The following is a 16,871-nucleotide window of genomic DNA, read 5'->3' as shown; positions in this document are numbered from 1 at the left end:
ACTTCCATTTGAATTTCTTTGCAAGATAATAGGGAACATAATCTACTGCTCACTGATTGTTCCTGTGTCTGCCTCTTTTGGTCTCACTTTCTCCTTACATTTTCCTCTAAAACACAGGGTGACCAAGAAGATATGAAGGGGGGAAAAGAATTAAGATACATTTAAAGTTAAAACCTTTTATTGTTTTATAACCAAATAAAAATATCAGAATACGTTTATAGGGCAGGTCCCAGACAATGGCTGCCATCTTTCCTCCTTTAATTCTGTGCACTGGCCTAAGGGAAAACAAACAGCCAGGAGAAAGGTGTGCCTTTTGAAGAGACAGTACTCTAGGGTCCACTGGAGAGTATGCTCTGAGGAAAGTTGCATCACTTAGGCGGGTGGATTGTAATCAAGTGGAGCCCTTTTTCAGACATGCAAGATGCCATTCCAAGTGGGGTGATTTAGGGACTCTGCAGAGCACTGTAGTCCTTAGCTGGGGTGCTCAGATACCTGAAGGAAGTCCTGTTCCCCCTTTACAGCACTGAGAAGAACTGATGAGGTGGTGGGGGCAAGAAGGCAGCCATGACTGGTCAGCCCTGGTGAGGACACTTCGCTCTCTCATGGCTGGTCCCCTGGATAGTAGCACCCAGTTTACAGATCCCATTGGCCAGCATCATGGCACTCCCAAGGCATGGACTTAATCATGAGGAAAATACCAGGTGGATGGCTTTAGGCAGGGCCTGAGGGTAGGCATAGATGGTTCAGGTGATCCTGTAAGGTCAGCATGGAAAGGAGCTCTGGAGAGGCTGATATGCTCATCTTCCTGAGGAGGCAACTGGTGCCCTGAAGGGAAGGAGCCTTCCCAAGAGGGGCTCGGGTTCCCACTTCACTTCCCATTTCAAAGCCAGTTTCTGTAAGATTCAGGAGCCTCCCACTCATGCACCGAGATTATGCACACACACACACAAAAGAGGGGGGCTGTGCAACAGCAAGGAACCTGGCAGTGTGCAACACCATCCAGAAGCTGGACTGGGGTCACTGGCTTTTCTGAGCCGGGACCCAGGATGTGTAGGGGAAGCCACCTGGAAAGCTTGGCTGGACTGGAAGCTGAGTCCTCTGTGACACTGAAGCTGAATGGCAACCCTTAAAATTAAAGTCAGTGGATGGAAGGAAAGCCTCATAAAATCAGATTCAGTCACACTGTCTCCATCCAGTTCCTCAGTTACTCCTTCTCATGTCAAGGTGTTCATTTTACACGTGTGCTTCCCTTACCTGGAATGCTTCCCCATGGCCTAGTTAGACCGCTTTCAGGTTTGAGCTTACATGTCACTTCCTTGGGGAAACCTCTGGCTACCCCTTACTGAAAATGCAGTTTGTGGTCATAGGTGTGACCACTAAGGTTCACCTCCTCCGAGACTGCACACACTTGGACAGGGACAGTTTCTGTGTTTCTCACAGCTGTGTCCCCATATCTAGTCCAGCACCGGACAATACTTACCCAATAAATATTTACCGATTGAATGAGTACTGTAGGGAGCCATTCTGATCCCAGGGTAAGACCAATAGTATAACTTTCCCCAATTTCCGTGGCCGCTGCCAAGCAATTCCAAAAACGGGTTCACACAAACCAGACTGACTCCTAAGCAGCCAAGGCGCCTGCCCTTTTTACTTCCTCCCGAACATGAAAGTACCACGCTAGATTATCAAACCCTAGGGTTTGCCTTAGTGAGGAAGTGAACACCATAGTGGATCACCCGGATTTTTCACTTTCCATTCAGAGAGCAAGTGGGCTTGTTGACAGGTTACTTGACAAGGAGCAAGCTTCCTGTTTGGGGGACTATGCTTCTTGGCCCCAGGGGCACAGCCTTCTTGCTTGCCCTCTGACCCTCTCTAAAGGCTCCAGTGGAAGGATGCTTCCCGCCTCCTGTGTGTGCAGAGAACCAAACCCTTCTGACTTGGCGGAGGCCCAGAGAGCGCACTTCCAAAGAGGATGCTCCCTAGCGTCCGGGTAGGTGTGCGGACAAAGCACCGGGCTTGCTGGGCCAGGGGCAGCACCCGGGCCTTTGCTACTGAGCAATCAGACAGCAGTGAGTGATGAGTTCTAGGTCTCTCCTCTTGGCTTTACACAGGGACTCCTCAGACGCTGGGAGAGGGAGAAGTGAGCTAGCCGACTCCCCAGCCCAGTACTTAAGTGTCCTCCATCGTGTCCCTTTCTGACAGAGGACACTTGGCCTGATGTTGCAGGCATCAGGAAGAGTTCATTTCCTGAGTGAGGGCACAAGTAACCAAGTAGATGCTCAGCGAAACAGGAGAGCCTCTCGAAATGGGTAACACAGGCTGCCTCGGGGAACAGGGGTGGGAGGGGAGCTCTTCACTGTCATCTTTTGTGCCTTTTAGTTTTTGAATCATAGAAGTATTATCTAGTCAAAATATTTTAATTTAAATACACCGAGCTTGCCACTTTCCTGGGGGTGGGGGTGGGGAATCCTCTTGCTCTCAAAGTACACTGTGTGTAAGTCTGACCTAGACATTGGCATCACCTGTCATAGCAGGCCTTCTCCTCCCTGGGAACCAGGCTTGGCAGATCTCCTTAACCCGTGCTCTCAAGCAGCAATGTTCACACGGATCACCTAGGAATCTTCTTGAAACACAGGTTCTGATGGAGGACAAGGGAGGGGCCCTCGACTGCCATTTCCAACACGCTCCCAGGGAGGCCGCTGGGCCACACTTGAAGAGAGTCTCTACAGCCAGTAGGGGGGAAGCAGCACCGTTCTGCAGGGTTGGGGCGGGATGGAGTGGGGCGAAGAAGGAGAGGCTGGGGTGAGGGGTGAGGAGCGAGGGCCTCCCTAGTAACAACTGCTTCCACCTGCCACGTGAGCGCCACCTAGTGTAGTCACCAGCCCTTCAGACCCAGCCTTTGAGGAGAAAGGGAGGGGGGCCAGGCAGGGTCACCCAGCTGCACAGAACTGGGAGAGACAGACAGAGGCACACGATCTCCCGTTTGGGTGAGACGCTATGCCGAGGCCTCCTGAGACTGGGCTGGCAGACTGGAGCAGAGGTCTCCCTGCCTCCCCTTCCCCACCTTAGCTGGGAGCCCTCGAGGCTGCATCTCCCCACAAGGGCCAGCTGCCTCCTCACACGTCCAGTCCTTTCCTCGTGGCCTCCTGGGCCACCTTTTTTATTCCTGAGGGCAAGGCCAGATGTCCCTGTGGATGTTGGCCAAAGTCTTTCTCTGAAGACCCAGGGGTCTCAACAGGGATTGTGGAAGTCTGAGCTAGAGGCTGGAGGAAGGCCAGGCCGGCTGAGGCTGGCTGTGATTTCTGCCAGCTCCGGAGGGAATTACACGTGTGCTCTCCCCGCCCCGGCCCCCGAGGGCCAAGTCAGCGTCTCATTTAAGCATCTCTTGGATGGGGCACAGCCCACAGCAAATAACGTGTATCGTGTGAATGAACGAATGAATGAATGAACGAACCAGGTTCTCAGAAAAATGAAAACACTCTAGTACCACCCAGGCCCACGGCCTTCCCCCACTTGGCTCCCCAAGGCCTCCTCTTGCAGCTCGGAGCCACGCCGGCCACTAGGAGGGCCCCCTGGCCCCGCCACAGCCACACACACAGCACACCCAGCACAAAGCCCGCAGCAGGATCCCAGGCAAACACACGACACTGCTCAGTTCAGAGCTGCGGGTGGTTCGGCCCCAGCATCTTCACCAGATCTGCTCTCAGCCGACACCTCTGGCTATGCGTCCACCGTCTGCAGGTTCTGTAGCTGATCCACATTCACCTCTCCGTTCCCCAGGTGGCCAGACCTGTGTGTGGATGGGCGGGGGGCGGGGGGGGCACAAAGAGGACAACTGGGAACCCTGAGAACAGGGAAGGCCGCCCTAAAGGCAGAGCCCACCCGCAGCGCACCCAGAGAGGGGCCGCCCGGCGGAGCCCCCCGGCCACAGCCCAGCCGCATGCGGATGCTTGGGTTGGGGTCTCTGGGGCCATAGTGAGCAGCTGCCACTGTGGTGGCGCCCGGAGGGCACCGAGAGCCCCCACAGCAACAGGCAAGGAAAGCATCTGATGAGGGGGCAGCAGAATGGGGGGCTTGATGAGGCAGAAGAGCCTGATGGAGAACTGGATCCCAGAGACTTACTGCCTATGTTCAAATCCCAGCTCTGCCACGTATTAGCTGTGACTTGAGCAAGTTACTTAACCTTCCTTGCCTCTGTTTCTTCGTTAGAAGAGGGACGGTTAGTGTGCCCCCCAGTAAGTGGCCGGAACGAGTTCATACATACAAAGAGCTCGGAGAAGTGGCAGCAGAGTAAGCCTGGGGGAATGGTGGTGCCCGAGCGCACAGTAAGCGCGCGGCCTTGTGGTCACTTGGGGGCATGGAGGGAATACCAGGCTAAAGTGCCTCCTCTCCACACGGTCCAGCGTGGGTGGGCTCTCCTGGGTCCTGGACGTCCTGCCTCGTAGCCAGGCAGGAGGCAGGCAGGAGAGGAGAGGCCCACGCCATCTCTGCAAGGCTCATCCCAGGGTCCACCTGGGGGGCTGGAGGCGCTGCTGGCCTACACAGCCTTTCCCCTTCCGGCAGCCGCCTCCGAGATGCGCCTCAGGCTGCCCGGCCTCCTCTGCCTCTGGGGTCCCGCCCTGCTGCGAGGGCTCTGCAAGCCCCGGGAGAACCCGGAGGATTCTGGGCAGGACAGGACCCAGGTAACCCTGGCCTGCAGGGCCCAGCGGAGGCAAGGGGGGGCACCCCTCTCCCTCCAGCCATGAGGGAGCAATGAGGGCTCCGTCAGGGTCAGGGTTAAAGGCTCAGCCTGCCTCAGGGCCGGTTCAGTCCGGGGAATGATGCGTTGTGGTGGGCACAAGGGAGTGCCCAGGTGCCCATCCGGAGCCCACCATCTGCAATCCCCCTTCTGATCCCAGCCCCTCCAGAACAGCTGGGCCAGAGCCTCTTTCCCCTTCCAATCTGCCCGCAGACCTCAGGATTTCCCACTTACACTGTGTTCTGCCGCTATGAATACGCACATAACACACCACCAAGCTCAGGGCCCAAAAGAGCCTGGAAATAGACCCCCGCAGTAAAAAACAAGAAATCTGTCTTTTTCTTCCCTTACCACTCCAGCGTCCCTTAACCCCAGTCCACCAGGACTACCGTGTCCAAGAATCCTAAAATTTAAGTGCTCAAAGGCTCACAGAGAGGGAAACTGAGGCCCAAGGAAGCCTGGGGGGACTTGTGTGAAGTCACATGGCAGACAGTGGCAGAGTCAGGCTGGGACACCAAGTCTCCTGCCCGTCCTAGGCAGGCCTTATTTTCTGCGGCTGCTGTGGGGCAGGATCCAGTTCTGTAAAGCAGGTTCTCCAAACATCCCACCTTCCGCCGCCCTTCTAGGGGGGCTCCCAACGGTGCAGCCCTGCCTCCCTCCACACCCCAAGCACCACCATCCAACCAGGGTAAAGTTTCTCGGCCGAGAATGGGAAGGCTGGTCAAGGGGGCTCCTCAAGGGTCCCCTCACACTGCTGGGGAGGAAGCATCACTGACCTCACTTCCTCATACTTCTTGTCTCGGTAAAAGTGGCTCTTCTTGATGAAGTAGATAAGTATCAGGTCACAGAAGAAAGCCCCCTGCAGCAAAAGAGTTGGGGTTCCTGACTCAGAATCCTAGACTTCCAGAAAGCGGCCTGCCACTTGACACACAGGACATCCCCCCATCTGATCTTGCACCAACCCCTAAGGGCATCATTGTCCCCCAATTAACAGGTGAGGAAACTGGGCTCAGCAGGAGGCACCTTTGTCAAAGGCCACAAAGCTGGTTCACGGTAGAGCCAAAGTTAGCCTGGGGCCCATCTGCTCTATCAGGCCAAGCATCCCCTGCACTACCCTGACCCCCCTCAATCGTGTCTTCAGTGAATGTCTGCTGAGCACTCACCATGTGCCACGCACTGCATGGGGTGCAGGAGGATTAAGACAATGAGACCCTGTGGGGACTGTCCCTCTGGTGCAGGAGACAAGCATGTAAATTATGACAGTGACATATCCTATGATGCGGACAGGAGCAAGGAAGCAGAGAGAAGACAGGACTTTACTCAGCCTGGGGATGGATATCTGGGCTGAGTCTTGAGGGTTGAATGGAATTTATACACAAAAAAAGGAAAGGAAAAGAAAAGACAAAAGAAAAGGAAAGAAAGAAAAGAAAAGAAAAGAAAAGAAAAAGCCAGAAAGCCCAGGAAGGGCACTGCCCAGGTAGCAAAGGACATTCCACAGGGCCTGCGTTGCAAAAGTGAGAGACACTTCCGGAGAGGTGGGATGGGGACCAGCTGGGTCAATTTTCTTACAATGCCTTTGAGGCCTCCGTCCTAAGCCCTTAGGGGAAGACACGGAAGGGCCTTGCATAGGGGCAGGACGTATTTTAGAAAGGTGGGTTGGTCCCGTAGTCACTTTGAGAGATGGGTTGGAGGGGACCTAAAGAACAAGGCCGACAGGGGTGGTCAAGGAAAGATAGACCCAGCTGGGACCCACCAACAGCCGTTCACAGGAGCCTCGGACCAGAGTTCATGGGGCAAATCACAGAGGGCCCCTCCGCCCACAGCCCCGCGGGGAGGGGTGTGTCCTGCAGGGCTGAGGAGTGGGTAAGGGAGTTTGGGGCTGAGGGACAGGCTCATAGGTGAACCCGGGCCTCTGACTCTGGGTACTTCACGGTTCTCCCCCTGCTCCCCACCGAGGTGCCCAAATGTTACTTATCACTTCCCTGTTGCACAGAGAACATTCCTCCACCCAACCAGCATCCGCACCACTTTCCCTGTTTTCTTTATTTTACAGGTATGGACCCCAGGCCCTTGTGTCTGACTTACCCACAGCATGAGGAAGTAATGACTGACAGAGGCCCAGCTCTAAGAAAGTCACAGAAGCACACATGCAGGGCTCCCTAACAATGCTGGTTTGCGGTAAAGAGGACTCATTTGGGGCTCACTTTCATGCACCACCTCTCAGGAGAATATGGCCTTGTTGCATCCTGTCCCCCTGGTCTTCATAAAAAGTCCACCCCAGGTCCTGCCAGAAGCCTCCAACAGGGCAGAGAGGACGAGGCTGCCGGAAACGCTGGCAAGGAGCTTGCCGGGAGGGGCACGAGCCACTGACAGTTCCCACGTCTTTAAGAAAACTTCCAGAAGAACAAGGGGGCATGACAAGAGATTTGGAGGAAACCTTTGCCTACCCTCCAGCAAGTACTTCCTCTCCGGTGAGCCCCCTGGGCTCCGCTGAAGGGACAGATCTGAGGGAGGCCTGCAGCCTGACTTCCCTGCGCTCGTCTGTTAGCCCTGTGCCTTTCAATGGGGGGGTGTGCGGTGTACGTCCCATCCTGAGCCTGGGCAGGCCCGGGGAGGGGCATGTTGGAGTCCCTGGAAGCCTGCTGTCCACCCATCCCATGTTCACCCTGCTTTGTTTTTGCTCCCCAGGAGAGAGGCAATTTCTGGAGATGTTTTTGGTTGGGGAAGAAGGCAGTGCAGGCATCTAGTGAGTAGAGGTGCCCAGCGCCATGTTGTTAAACATCCTAGAGGACACTGAGGGCCCCACACAAAAAAGAACTCTCTGGCCCAAAACGTCAACAGGGACAGCTGAGAAGCCCTGCAGATAGCTGGGTCCCGTCTCTTTTCGGCAGCAGCATAGATGAGCCTTCGGAAGTTCAGGGACTGACCCCGGATCCCAGAGAAGCCCAGCCCCGCCCCCAGCGCCAGAGCGCCAGGCAGATGGCTCTCTGGCTCTGGAAACAGAAACTCGGGCAGTCACTGCCACCTGGGGGCTGCTGCCAGGTGTCAGGTCCCAGAAAGCCTGACCTGCATCCCACCGACCTCGCCCGCTCTTGTTCTTTCTGCAGCATCAGGACGGCACCTCCCGAGTGGTCCCCCCCACCCCCAGGCCAGTGCTCAGGGGGTAAAGGTGGGGGGGGGGGCAGTACTCACAGCACCCATGAGCGCCACCCCAGAGCCAATGTTGACGACTGTGGGGATGAGGCTGAACTTCCCTGCCTGTAGCACAGAGAAACAAAGCAGGGTGAACATGGGACGGGTGGACAGCAGGCTTCCAGGGACTTCAACATGCCCCGCCCCGGGCCTGCCCAGCCTCAGGATGGGACGTACGCCGCACGCACCTTGCCGTTCACCATCACATCAAAGCGGATCCCATAGGCTTTCATCAGGGTGCGGAACTCCACCCCAGCAGCGTCTCGGTAATACTTGGCAAACCTAGGGGAGACCTTCCCTGCTTGGCAACACATACTTGGCTGCTTTGGAGATTTATAAGCACCCCCCAAGACCCTGCTCTTAGCAGCCTTGGGGGAGGTTATAGATCGTCTTGCCAACACTACTGTAAAGATTCATCCAGATCTTTGAAATCCTTACAGACATTCCCTAAGAGGCAAGGGCTTTCCCACTATATGCTGGGCCAACCCAGGGCCACCAAAGCACTGAGGGAGGTGACCTGGTTAAGAAGCCAAGCCTCAGCTTCCTGGTGAGCCCACAGGGTGACAAAAACTTCTCTCCTCTCCCAGCGATGCTCCCCCCTGCCATCCCTCACCTCTCCTCAGCTCTTTCTCCCTATACCTCCCACTCTACTATCCACCCCAATAAGGGGTGTCAGAGTGCTGGCACCCAGAAGAGGACAAAATGTGGACAGGGTAACAAGACAGCAAGTCTAGCCCCACTTACCTGAAGTTGTACCCAGAGGAGATTGAGTTTTCTGAAAACGTGTTGTCCAGACGGCTAAAAGAATAGTGAGGGTTGCACTCAGAAGGAGCTTTATCAAGATCACAATCCCATTCAATCTGAATTCCTATCACACCACCCTGATGAAGAAGAGACAAGAATCAGTGCACAGAACTTTGTGGAGTGGACAGAAGGCACAGACCAGCTCCTCACAGGGAGCTGGACAAGATGAGAAAAGTACTCAGGCCAAGGGTCAGCCCCCCTGGAGCATCCTTCCAGTAAGAAGGTGGAAGTTCCAGGGTCCTAGCCCCACCTTTGGTGTGGCTGAGGAAAGCACATCACCAAGAGCGCCCAACCCCAGAACCCTCCTGTTTCATGCTTCCATGAGCGAGCACCTACAAAGGGATGGGCACCTCACACGAGAGCCAGGATATGCCAATGGGGTTCCCTCTGGCTCTGTTTCAACGGATGCCCCGAGGACTGAGAGCCAACAGCAGGTGCTCAGCGTGCCTCCCACAGACTGTGTGTCATAGCTAATTCTGAAGACAGTGAGTCCCTGGGGCAGGGGACTTTGTCCATCCCACCCCACAGGTCCCCCCTACTCACCATCCTCTTGGTGACAGAGCCCAGACCCAGAGCTCTTAGGCCCCCGGGCCCCCGGGCACGGCGCCCTGAGTGCACGCCACTCACCTGCACAGCTATCTCCTGGAAGTTGCTCCCCGTCCAGCTGACCACAGACCCCAGTCGGAAGATGGGGCAGTAGGGGTTCTTGGGGCCAAACTGACAGGACTTCAGGAAAGCTCTGTCATTGGTGTCCAGCACATTGGTCCTGGATGGAGGCCACGAACAGACAGTGAAATGAAGCTGAGACTTGCTGTTCCCAGGCCAGAGACAGCCTGGCCCAGGAGTCGCTGGGCCTGTACCTGGCCCAGGCTGAGTCCCTGACTTTAGCCTCGACTCAAGTCCTGACTACTCCCCCCTCAGCACACCCCACTAACCTATCGCATTCAAGGACAGAACCCCACTCCCACAGCAAGGGGAAGGGGTGCTCCAGCGTCACCTGGTGGTTCATTCACATACACCTCCACACCATGCACACGGGCCCACGCACAGTGACAAGGATGCAGATCCCCAGGCACCAAGTCCCACGTACTTGGAGAAGTTGAATTTGGGGAAACGAATGAAGTTCTTTATGTAAACGGTGAAGTTTTCAGCCTTGCCCAGCAGTGGCTTCCTGAAAACGAAGCCAGGACAGCCTGTCCAGGAGGCCCTGCCCCTGCTCCCTCTGTACATCCCCCCAGGCCTGTGGCAGGGCTGGGGCCAGCCCGCTCCCTGCAGCCCCTGGAGCCTTGGCCAAGAACCATTCATCTGCTCATGTTGCGGTGGTCCTAGGGCTTGGTAGGCTGTCCTCGGAAAGAGGATCTCAGGGTAGAGGTGTCTCCACCATCAGGCTGAGACCCACTCACTGCCCAGGTAGCTCTTCTGGGTCCCAAGGCCGGAGCCACTCACACTGGTCTGGGCTTTGTCTCCACGGGGCACCAGGCGAACACCTCACAGGTGCCCCTCTGCATGCTGCCCACCCGCACGCAACGGCCAGTCTTCACTCCTGTAGGATTGGGGCGGAGATGATGCTAGAAGCCTCCTGGCTCCATCCCCCACTGTGCTCCCAGCCCTGGCCATTCCAGGCCTCACCATTTCCAGCCACAACAGGCTCCCCAGGGGGACAGTCACCGTCTGTGTAGCACCAGGCATCCGGAATGCTTTCGCTCTGTCAGAAAGAAAGGGCACCTGCGGGGGGGCACTTCCCTGCAGGGGCCCCAGTTCAGAACCAGGTCCCACCCCAGGAATTAGGACAGGGGTTCCTCCCCTGAGTGGGGCCACACACCCTTTGAGAACCTGCTTCTCTCCCCCAAACACTGCAGGTGCGTGCTCTGGTACACATATCCCCTGGGGCACTTGGAGGGGGTAGAAACCCCTGCTTCAGGAGAAGGGTAGAACCCAACAACTGCTGGAGGCTCTCCCACCCCCTCCCCCGCTTTCTGCACCACATCAAACCTCAGCGCAGGTTTCCTGCCGCTGGTTGGCGGTCACGATCAAGTTGGTGACTACGAAGAAGACGTTCTCTCCCTGAGGAGCCAGAGAGGAGTTGAGGGACATCCTCCTGCCCTCTTGGAGACCCTCCTTCCCAGCGCTTCCTGGCAGGGGTTGGGTCTCTGCGTGGGTGTTGAGGACAACGGGGCCACAAAATCAGTGGATCCTACCCATCTGCCCACTGACTTTGAAGTCTCTGAGCAGACATCCTTTGAGAGGTCCCTTTCAGGCCCACAATCCCAAACTGCTCCCTCCACGAATTCCTATTCTGACCTCAGTCCCCGGGATCCAAGCCCAGATCTGGGAGAAGAGGCCCGGACAGGGTGGCCCGGGCCCTGGCCCAGGCCAGTTGTGAGCAGGCCAGGGAGCCATTCCCAAGCGCAGCCAGCAGCTAACACAAGGAAGCAGTGCTCTGTGCCAGGCCACCTGACTCACACTGACCTGAACGTTCTTGGGGCCCCATTTGGTTTCTACAGGCTCGGGGTTTATTGGGAAGGGACTGGTCTCATAGGCACAGTCAAGGAGAGCAGGGGGTCGGTGTGGAGGGAAGGCTCCGGGCAGGGTCTCCATCTGCAAACTCTGGCAGCTGTCCTGGGCCAAGGGAGTCCCTAGGTACCTGAGCACCTTCCTATGTGACCCCCCCCCCCCCCGCCCCGCCAAGCCAGGCCCTGCTAGCCCGGGCCCTCTCAGACCTGGGGTGGGATGACATAGTCAGCAACATCCCAGAGCCGCTCCCCGAGCTCCGATGTGTTGGTGAAGATCACACCCTTGACTTTGGTGACAATGCTGCTCTGCAGGGAGGTGTCAGTGTCTTGGTAACCCTTCTTCACCAGGAACACCCAGCTGCGGGGAAAAGGTCGGCAGGTGCGCATCAGCCTCATTGCTGTCCTCAGGGAATGTTCCCCAGGGGCTTCACCTTTCCCACCAGCTCCTGGGCAGGGGTCACGACTCCACTGCTGCCTAAAACCGGGTTCTGCAAGCAGCAGAGGTGACAAACAATCCCAGAACAGGGAGACAGCTACTCTCAGGGGCGGAGGCCCTGAAAATGGCCCAGGCTGGGCCAAAACCTGCTCGTGCATGCACTGGGGATGTGACCTCGGGAGAGGCAATGAACTCTGGGAGTTAACACAGGGTAACAGTGCCTCCCCCCAGGGGTGTGAGGACAGTTAAAGCAGACGGTACATAACCTGAAACTATTCACGGACAGACTGCAGACAAATCCAAACTAAGGGGCATTCTACAAAATAGGAGTACAAATCCTACATTCTTTGACACCCCAAACACACACAATAAAAGAAAAAACAGGTAAGTGGAACTTCATCAAAATTAAAAACTTTTGTGCAAAAAAAATAAAAAACAAAAAATAAATAAAAACTTTTGTGCATCAAAGGACACTATCAAGAAAGTGAAAAAATAATGCACAGAATGGGAGAAAATATTTGCAAATCACATGGTCAGGGTCTAGTACCCAGAATATATAAAGAACTCTTACAACTCAGCAATGAAAAAGACAAATAACCCAATTTAAAAATGGGCCAAGGATTTGAGTAGACATCTTCTCCAAAGAAGATAAACAGATGGCCAATAAGCCCATGAAAAGACGCTCAATGTCGTTAGGCATCAAGGAAATGAAAATCAGAACCACAATGAGATACTACTTCACACCGAAGAAGATGGCGGTAATTAAAAAATATATAAAGGAAAATAACAAGTGCTGGTGAGGATGCAGAGAAATTGGGACTCGCTGATAGGAATGGAAAATGGTGCAGCTGCTGTGGGAAACAGCTTGGTAGTTGACCCAGCAACTTCCTGCCAAAATATATACCCAAGAGAACTGAAAACATATAACCACACAAACACTTGTAATGAATGTTCTTAGTAATGTTATTCGTGACAGCCAAAAAGCAGGAAACAGGGGCGCCTGGGTGGCTCAGTAGGTTAAGCGTCTGCCTTCAGCTCAGGTCATGATCCCAGGGTGCTGGGATCGAGTCCCACATTGGGTTCCTTGCTCGGCGGGAAGCCTGCTTCTCCCTCTGCCTCTCCCTCGCTCATGCTATCTCTCTTTCTCAAATCAATAAATAAAATCTTAATAAAAAAAAGGTAGAAACAGTCCAAATGTCTGTCAACAGATGAATGGATAAACAAAATGTGAGTATTATTCAGCCATAAATGCAATGAAGTACTGATTCACGCTATAGCATGGATAAACCTTGAAAACATTATGTTAAGTGAAGAAGCCAGACCAAAAAAAAGACCACATGTTGTATGATTTGATTTATATGAAATGTCCAGAAGAGGTAAATCTATAGAGACAGAAAGTACATTAGTGGTTGCCAAGGGATGGGGGTAGGGGAGAATTCCGACTGACTGCTAATAGATATGGGTTTCTTTTTGGGGTGATGGAAATGTTCTGAAATAAGACAGTGGTGATAGTTGTACAACATTATGAGTGTACTAAAAACTACTGAATAGTATAATTTTAAATAGTTGAAATGGTGAATTACATGCTAGGTGAATTTTACTTCAATTAAAAAGTTGTAATAAAATAAAAATCCTGTACTTTTCAAAAAACATCAGTGTCAGGAAATACAAAGAGTCTCAGGTACAATTCCAGGTTAAAGGAGACTAAGAAGACAAAATGAATGAATGAATGCAAGGCAGGATTTCAGATATATATATATTTTTTGCTATTAAATGTAATTATTAGAGCAATTTACAAGAGGTCCATAGGTTAGAAAATAATATTGTTTCAGTGTAAATTACCTATTTTTCATAGCTGTACTTGGTTAAATAAGAGAATTCCTTGGTTTTTTGTTTTGTTTTTTTTTTAAGATTTTATTTATGTCATGAGAGACAGAGAGAGAGAGAGGCAGAGGGAGAAGCAGGCTCCCAGACGCGGAACTCGATCCCAGGACCCTGAGACCATGACCCGAGCCGAAGGCAGACGCCCAACCATCTGAGCCACCCAGGTGCCCGAGAATTCCTTGGTTTTAAGAAATACGCACTGAAGTCTTTAGTAGTAAAGGGGCATAATGTCTGCAACTTACTCTTTTTTAAAAAAGAGTTATTTATTTATTTGTTTGTTTATTTCAGAGAGAGAGTGCAAGTGGGGGCAGAGGGAGAGGGAGAGAGAGAGAAGCAGACTCCCCAATGATCAGATCTCACACCCGCAGACCATGACCTGAGCCGAAATCAAGAGCCAGACGCTCGGGGCACCTGGGTGGCTCAGCCGTTAAGCGTCTGCCTTCGGCTCAGGTCATGATCCCAGGGTCCTGGGATCGAGCTCCGCATCGGGCTCCCTGCTCTCCCTCTCCCACTCCCCCTGCTTCTGTTCCTGCTCTTGCTAACTCTCTCTGTCAAATAAATAAATAAAATCTTTAAAAAAAAAAAAGCCAGATGCTCAACCGGCTGAGGCACCCGGGCGCCCCTGCAACTTACCTTAAACAGAAAAAATTGCATATACACACACATGATGTGTATGTGGAGAAAGAAAGGGGAAAGGACAACACAAATGTAGTAAAATGTTAACATCTGGGGAATCTAGGTGAAGGACGTTTTAAAAAGTTTGTACTATTCCTGTCACTTTTCTGTAAGTCTAAAATTTGTCGAAAGACACACAAAAATTTTTTTTTAATGAGATAGCACATGTAAATTGTTTAGCACAGTGAGTGCTGGGCCACGGAAGAACTCAAAATAGGCTCTAAGCAGCCTATCGTTGATGTTTACTGTTAAGGTTAGAGATCGTCCAGGTTAACCCCTTGGGAAAGCTGGGAAAACGGGGTCCAGGAGAGGGCAGGACGCTGCCTGCCTGAGGTCATGCAGAAGTGGCAGGGGGTGCCCCGCACCTCCCAGCATGCCAGTAAGGGTTCTTTGTATAGCAGGTGCCAACCAAGATGTGCCCACTCTCTTCATCTCTGGGGCAGACCTGCTATGTCCTAGGCCCTAGACTCTCCTGTCCCCAAGGAAACCTGAGAGGGCTGTGACAATGAGCCAACCAGCCATTTAGTAGGGACACTGGGCCCAGCCTGGACAGAAACATTCAGCAAATGCCCAAGGAACAATGCGCATTCATTCATTCATGTCACACATACTTCCTAAGCAGTTAGGTGATGCCAGGCCCTGCCTGCCTTCATGGTGTCCCTCCCCTGGACGGGAGGCAGACAAGCAAACGATCCCTACAGAATGTATCAGAGGAGTTATTCAAGAACCTGGGTCTGAAGGACAAGTGGGCTTTAACCAAGTAGAGGAGTAAAGGCGCACCTGGCTGAGGACTGACATGTACAAAGGCCCTGGGGTGGGAGGCATTCAGGTGCCTTAGGGATGAAGCTCCATGGGCATTGGCCTCCCAGTGAGGTCAGGGGGCCCAGTCAGGAAATAGGAGGGACTCAACAGCATTTACTGAGGCAGTAAAAGAGGCACATTAGCCTCCTACTCATCTGGTGTCATTTCCTCCTTCCACCTGTCCCTTCCTTCTTTGGCGTGGGGGGGGGGAGGGGCCTGAACAGTGTGCCTGGTTGAGCAACTCCAAGGAGCTACCCCCTCCCCTGAGGGTGGGAGGGGGAAAAGGGGAGGCAGACAGTCCAGCTGGGAGCGGGGTAGTGGGCCTCTGAGCAGGACCCCTAGCTGGACACCAGAGAAGCCAGCCAGGGGTGGGGTGAGTCGACAGAAGGGAGTGCTGAGACACGCCAGGCTGACGAGTTGCCCCAGCCAGGAGCTTGGCACATGAGCTCGGTGATTATAAATAACCCACTCAGTGCCCGGGCCTGCACCAGGCCAACGGACCAGGGAGGCTCCCAGGGCAACAGCTGCAGCCCAGCCCCACTGCACCTTTGCCCCCCTCGATGGCCCTAACACTCAGAGCTCGGCCGGAAGGAAGGAGCAGCCCACCGAGAGCCTCATGAATGAAGGACAGCTGAAGTCCCTGCCCGCAGCTCAGCACCCGCAGAGCCGGTGGGGAACCAGAGGGCTCCCCCTGACCTGCCCACTCTACGCCCAAGAGCCCCTTCCCAAGCACAGGGAACGCACGTCCAGTTCCCGGGCCCCGGAAGGGCACAGCCGCGGCCCAGAGCCTCCCCCCCGCCCCCGCCCACTCCCCGAAAGCCCCCGGAGAACTCACACCACCAGGTAGGTCAGGATGGAGACCTGCAGCAGCCGGTAGAGCAGGCCCACCTTCTTGTTCTTGGCGATGACATACTTCTCGGTCTTGTAGTCGAACAGCGACTGCGAGAGCCCCTTGCAGCCCGCCTGCCCCATGGCGCGGGCTCACCTGCGCGCGCTCCCCGCCGGCCCCTCGCGCGCTCCCCGCCGGCGCCAGGCCACTGAGCACTGCGGCTCCCGGGGGCGCGGCTCCGACGCGCAGGGTGCAGGGTCGCCGGGCCGGGCGCGCGGGGCGGGGAGCGCGCGGGGGCGCGGGCCGCTGCGGACCACGCAGCGGAAGCCGCCGCTGGGGGCCGGGGGCGGAGGGTGGCGGCGCCGGGCCTCAGCCGCGACCCGGCCGCCGCCTCTCCCTCTCCCTCCGCCCCTGCGGAGGACACGCCTACGAGGGCATTCCTGAGGCGCAGGGCCGCACGTGAGGCCCCCCAGCCGGAAATCAGAAATGGGGCGCTGGAGGCGCAGGGGCGAGGGGATGAGAGTAGGAAGGGCTGCTTTTCAAGCAACCCCGCTTTTTCTACTCCCAAAGCAGTCCTGGGATGGGGATTGGATAGATTGAATAAATGGGGAAACTGAGGCCGGGGAGGCGGGACCTACAACACAGGAAGTGAAGAGAGGGTAAAGAGCGTTTGTAGGCAAACACCCCGGCTTTGATTTTTCCTGCTCTCTGGGGGACCCTGCTTCTCACCACACAGGCTGAGAGAGACCGAAGACTTGCCTGATCCGTGGCTCCTGTGTCCTCTGTGAATCAGTGGCTGTCCCTACAGGGACAGTTGCTGCTCGCTTAAAACCAAACGCTCCCAGGGAGTCAGTTGCCAAGCAGGTCCCAGCGCCCACAGCATGAAGACCTCTGTACCAGATCTGGGACAGACAGATGGGCTGGGGCTGCAGAGATGTAGGCAGAAGCACAAAATATGCCTGGAGGGAGTTCAAACCAACTGTCCGAAACGTTCCCAAA

General features: G+C 54.8%; 1 protein-coding gene across 5 annotated transcripts; it reads right to left on the bottom strand.

Annotated features, from left to right (window-relative positions):
* Nucleotides 1-2,398: 2,398 nt before the first annotated feature.
* Nucleotides 2,399-16,184, bottom strand: P2RX5 (purinergic receptor P2X 5). 5 transcript variants are annotated; one of them, XM_045889667.3, is made up of 12 exons: nucleotides 15,879-16,170; nucleotides 11,455-11,605; nucleotides 10,727-10,798; nucleotides 10,364-10,439; nucleotides 10,181-10,277; nucleotides 9,825-9,905; nucleotides 9,362-9,500; nucleotides 8,675-8,811; nucleotides 8,119-8,212; nucleotides 7,931-7,996; nucleotides 5,515-5,597; nucleotides 2,399-3,790 (listed from the first exon to the last, which is right to left on the bottom strand). In XM_045889667.3, exons 1-12 carry the CDS (start codon nucleotides 16,013-16,015, stop codon nucleotides 3,721-3,723), a joined length of 1,203 nt encoding a protein of 400 aa, XP_045745623.1. In that variant the 5' UTR covers nucleotides 16,016-16,170; the 3' UTR covers nucleotides 2,399-3,720. The 5 variants fall into 5 exon arrangements, 4 of the variants coding, with proteins under 4 accessions (XP_045745623.1, XP_045745625.1, XP_045745626.1 ...); XM_045889669.3 differs by having other exon boundaries at nucleotides 15,932-16,166; XR_006793313.3 differs by lacking the exon at nucleotides 8,119-8,212 and having other exon boundaries at nucleotides 15,879-16,175.
* Between the last annotated feature and the right edge of the window lie 687 nt (nucleotides 16,185-16,871).

This window comes from Mirounga angustirostris, unplaced genomic scaffold, assembly GCF_029215605.1.
Source record: "Mirounga angustirostris isolate CCGP_5_RB_7025 unplaced genomic scaffold, mMirAng1.0.hap1 SCAF_17, whole genome shotgun sequence".
NCBI lineage: Eukaryota > Metazoa > Chordata > Mammalia > Carnivora > Phocidae > Mirounga > Mirounga angustirostris.
The sequence above is the reverse complement of the archived record's forward strand: the minus strand, read 5'-3'. Positions and strand labels throughout refer to the sequence as shown.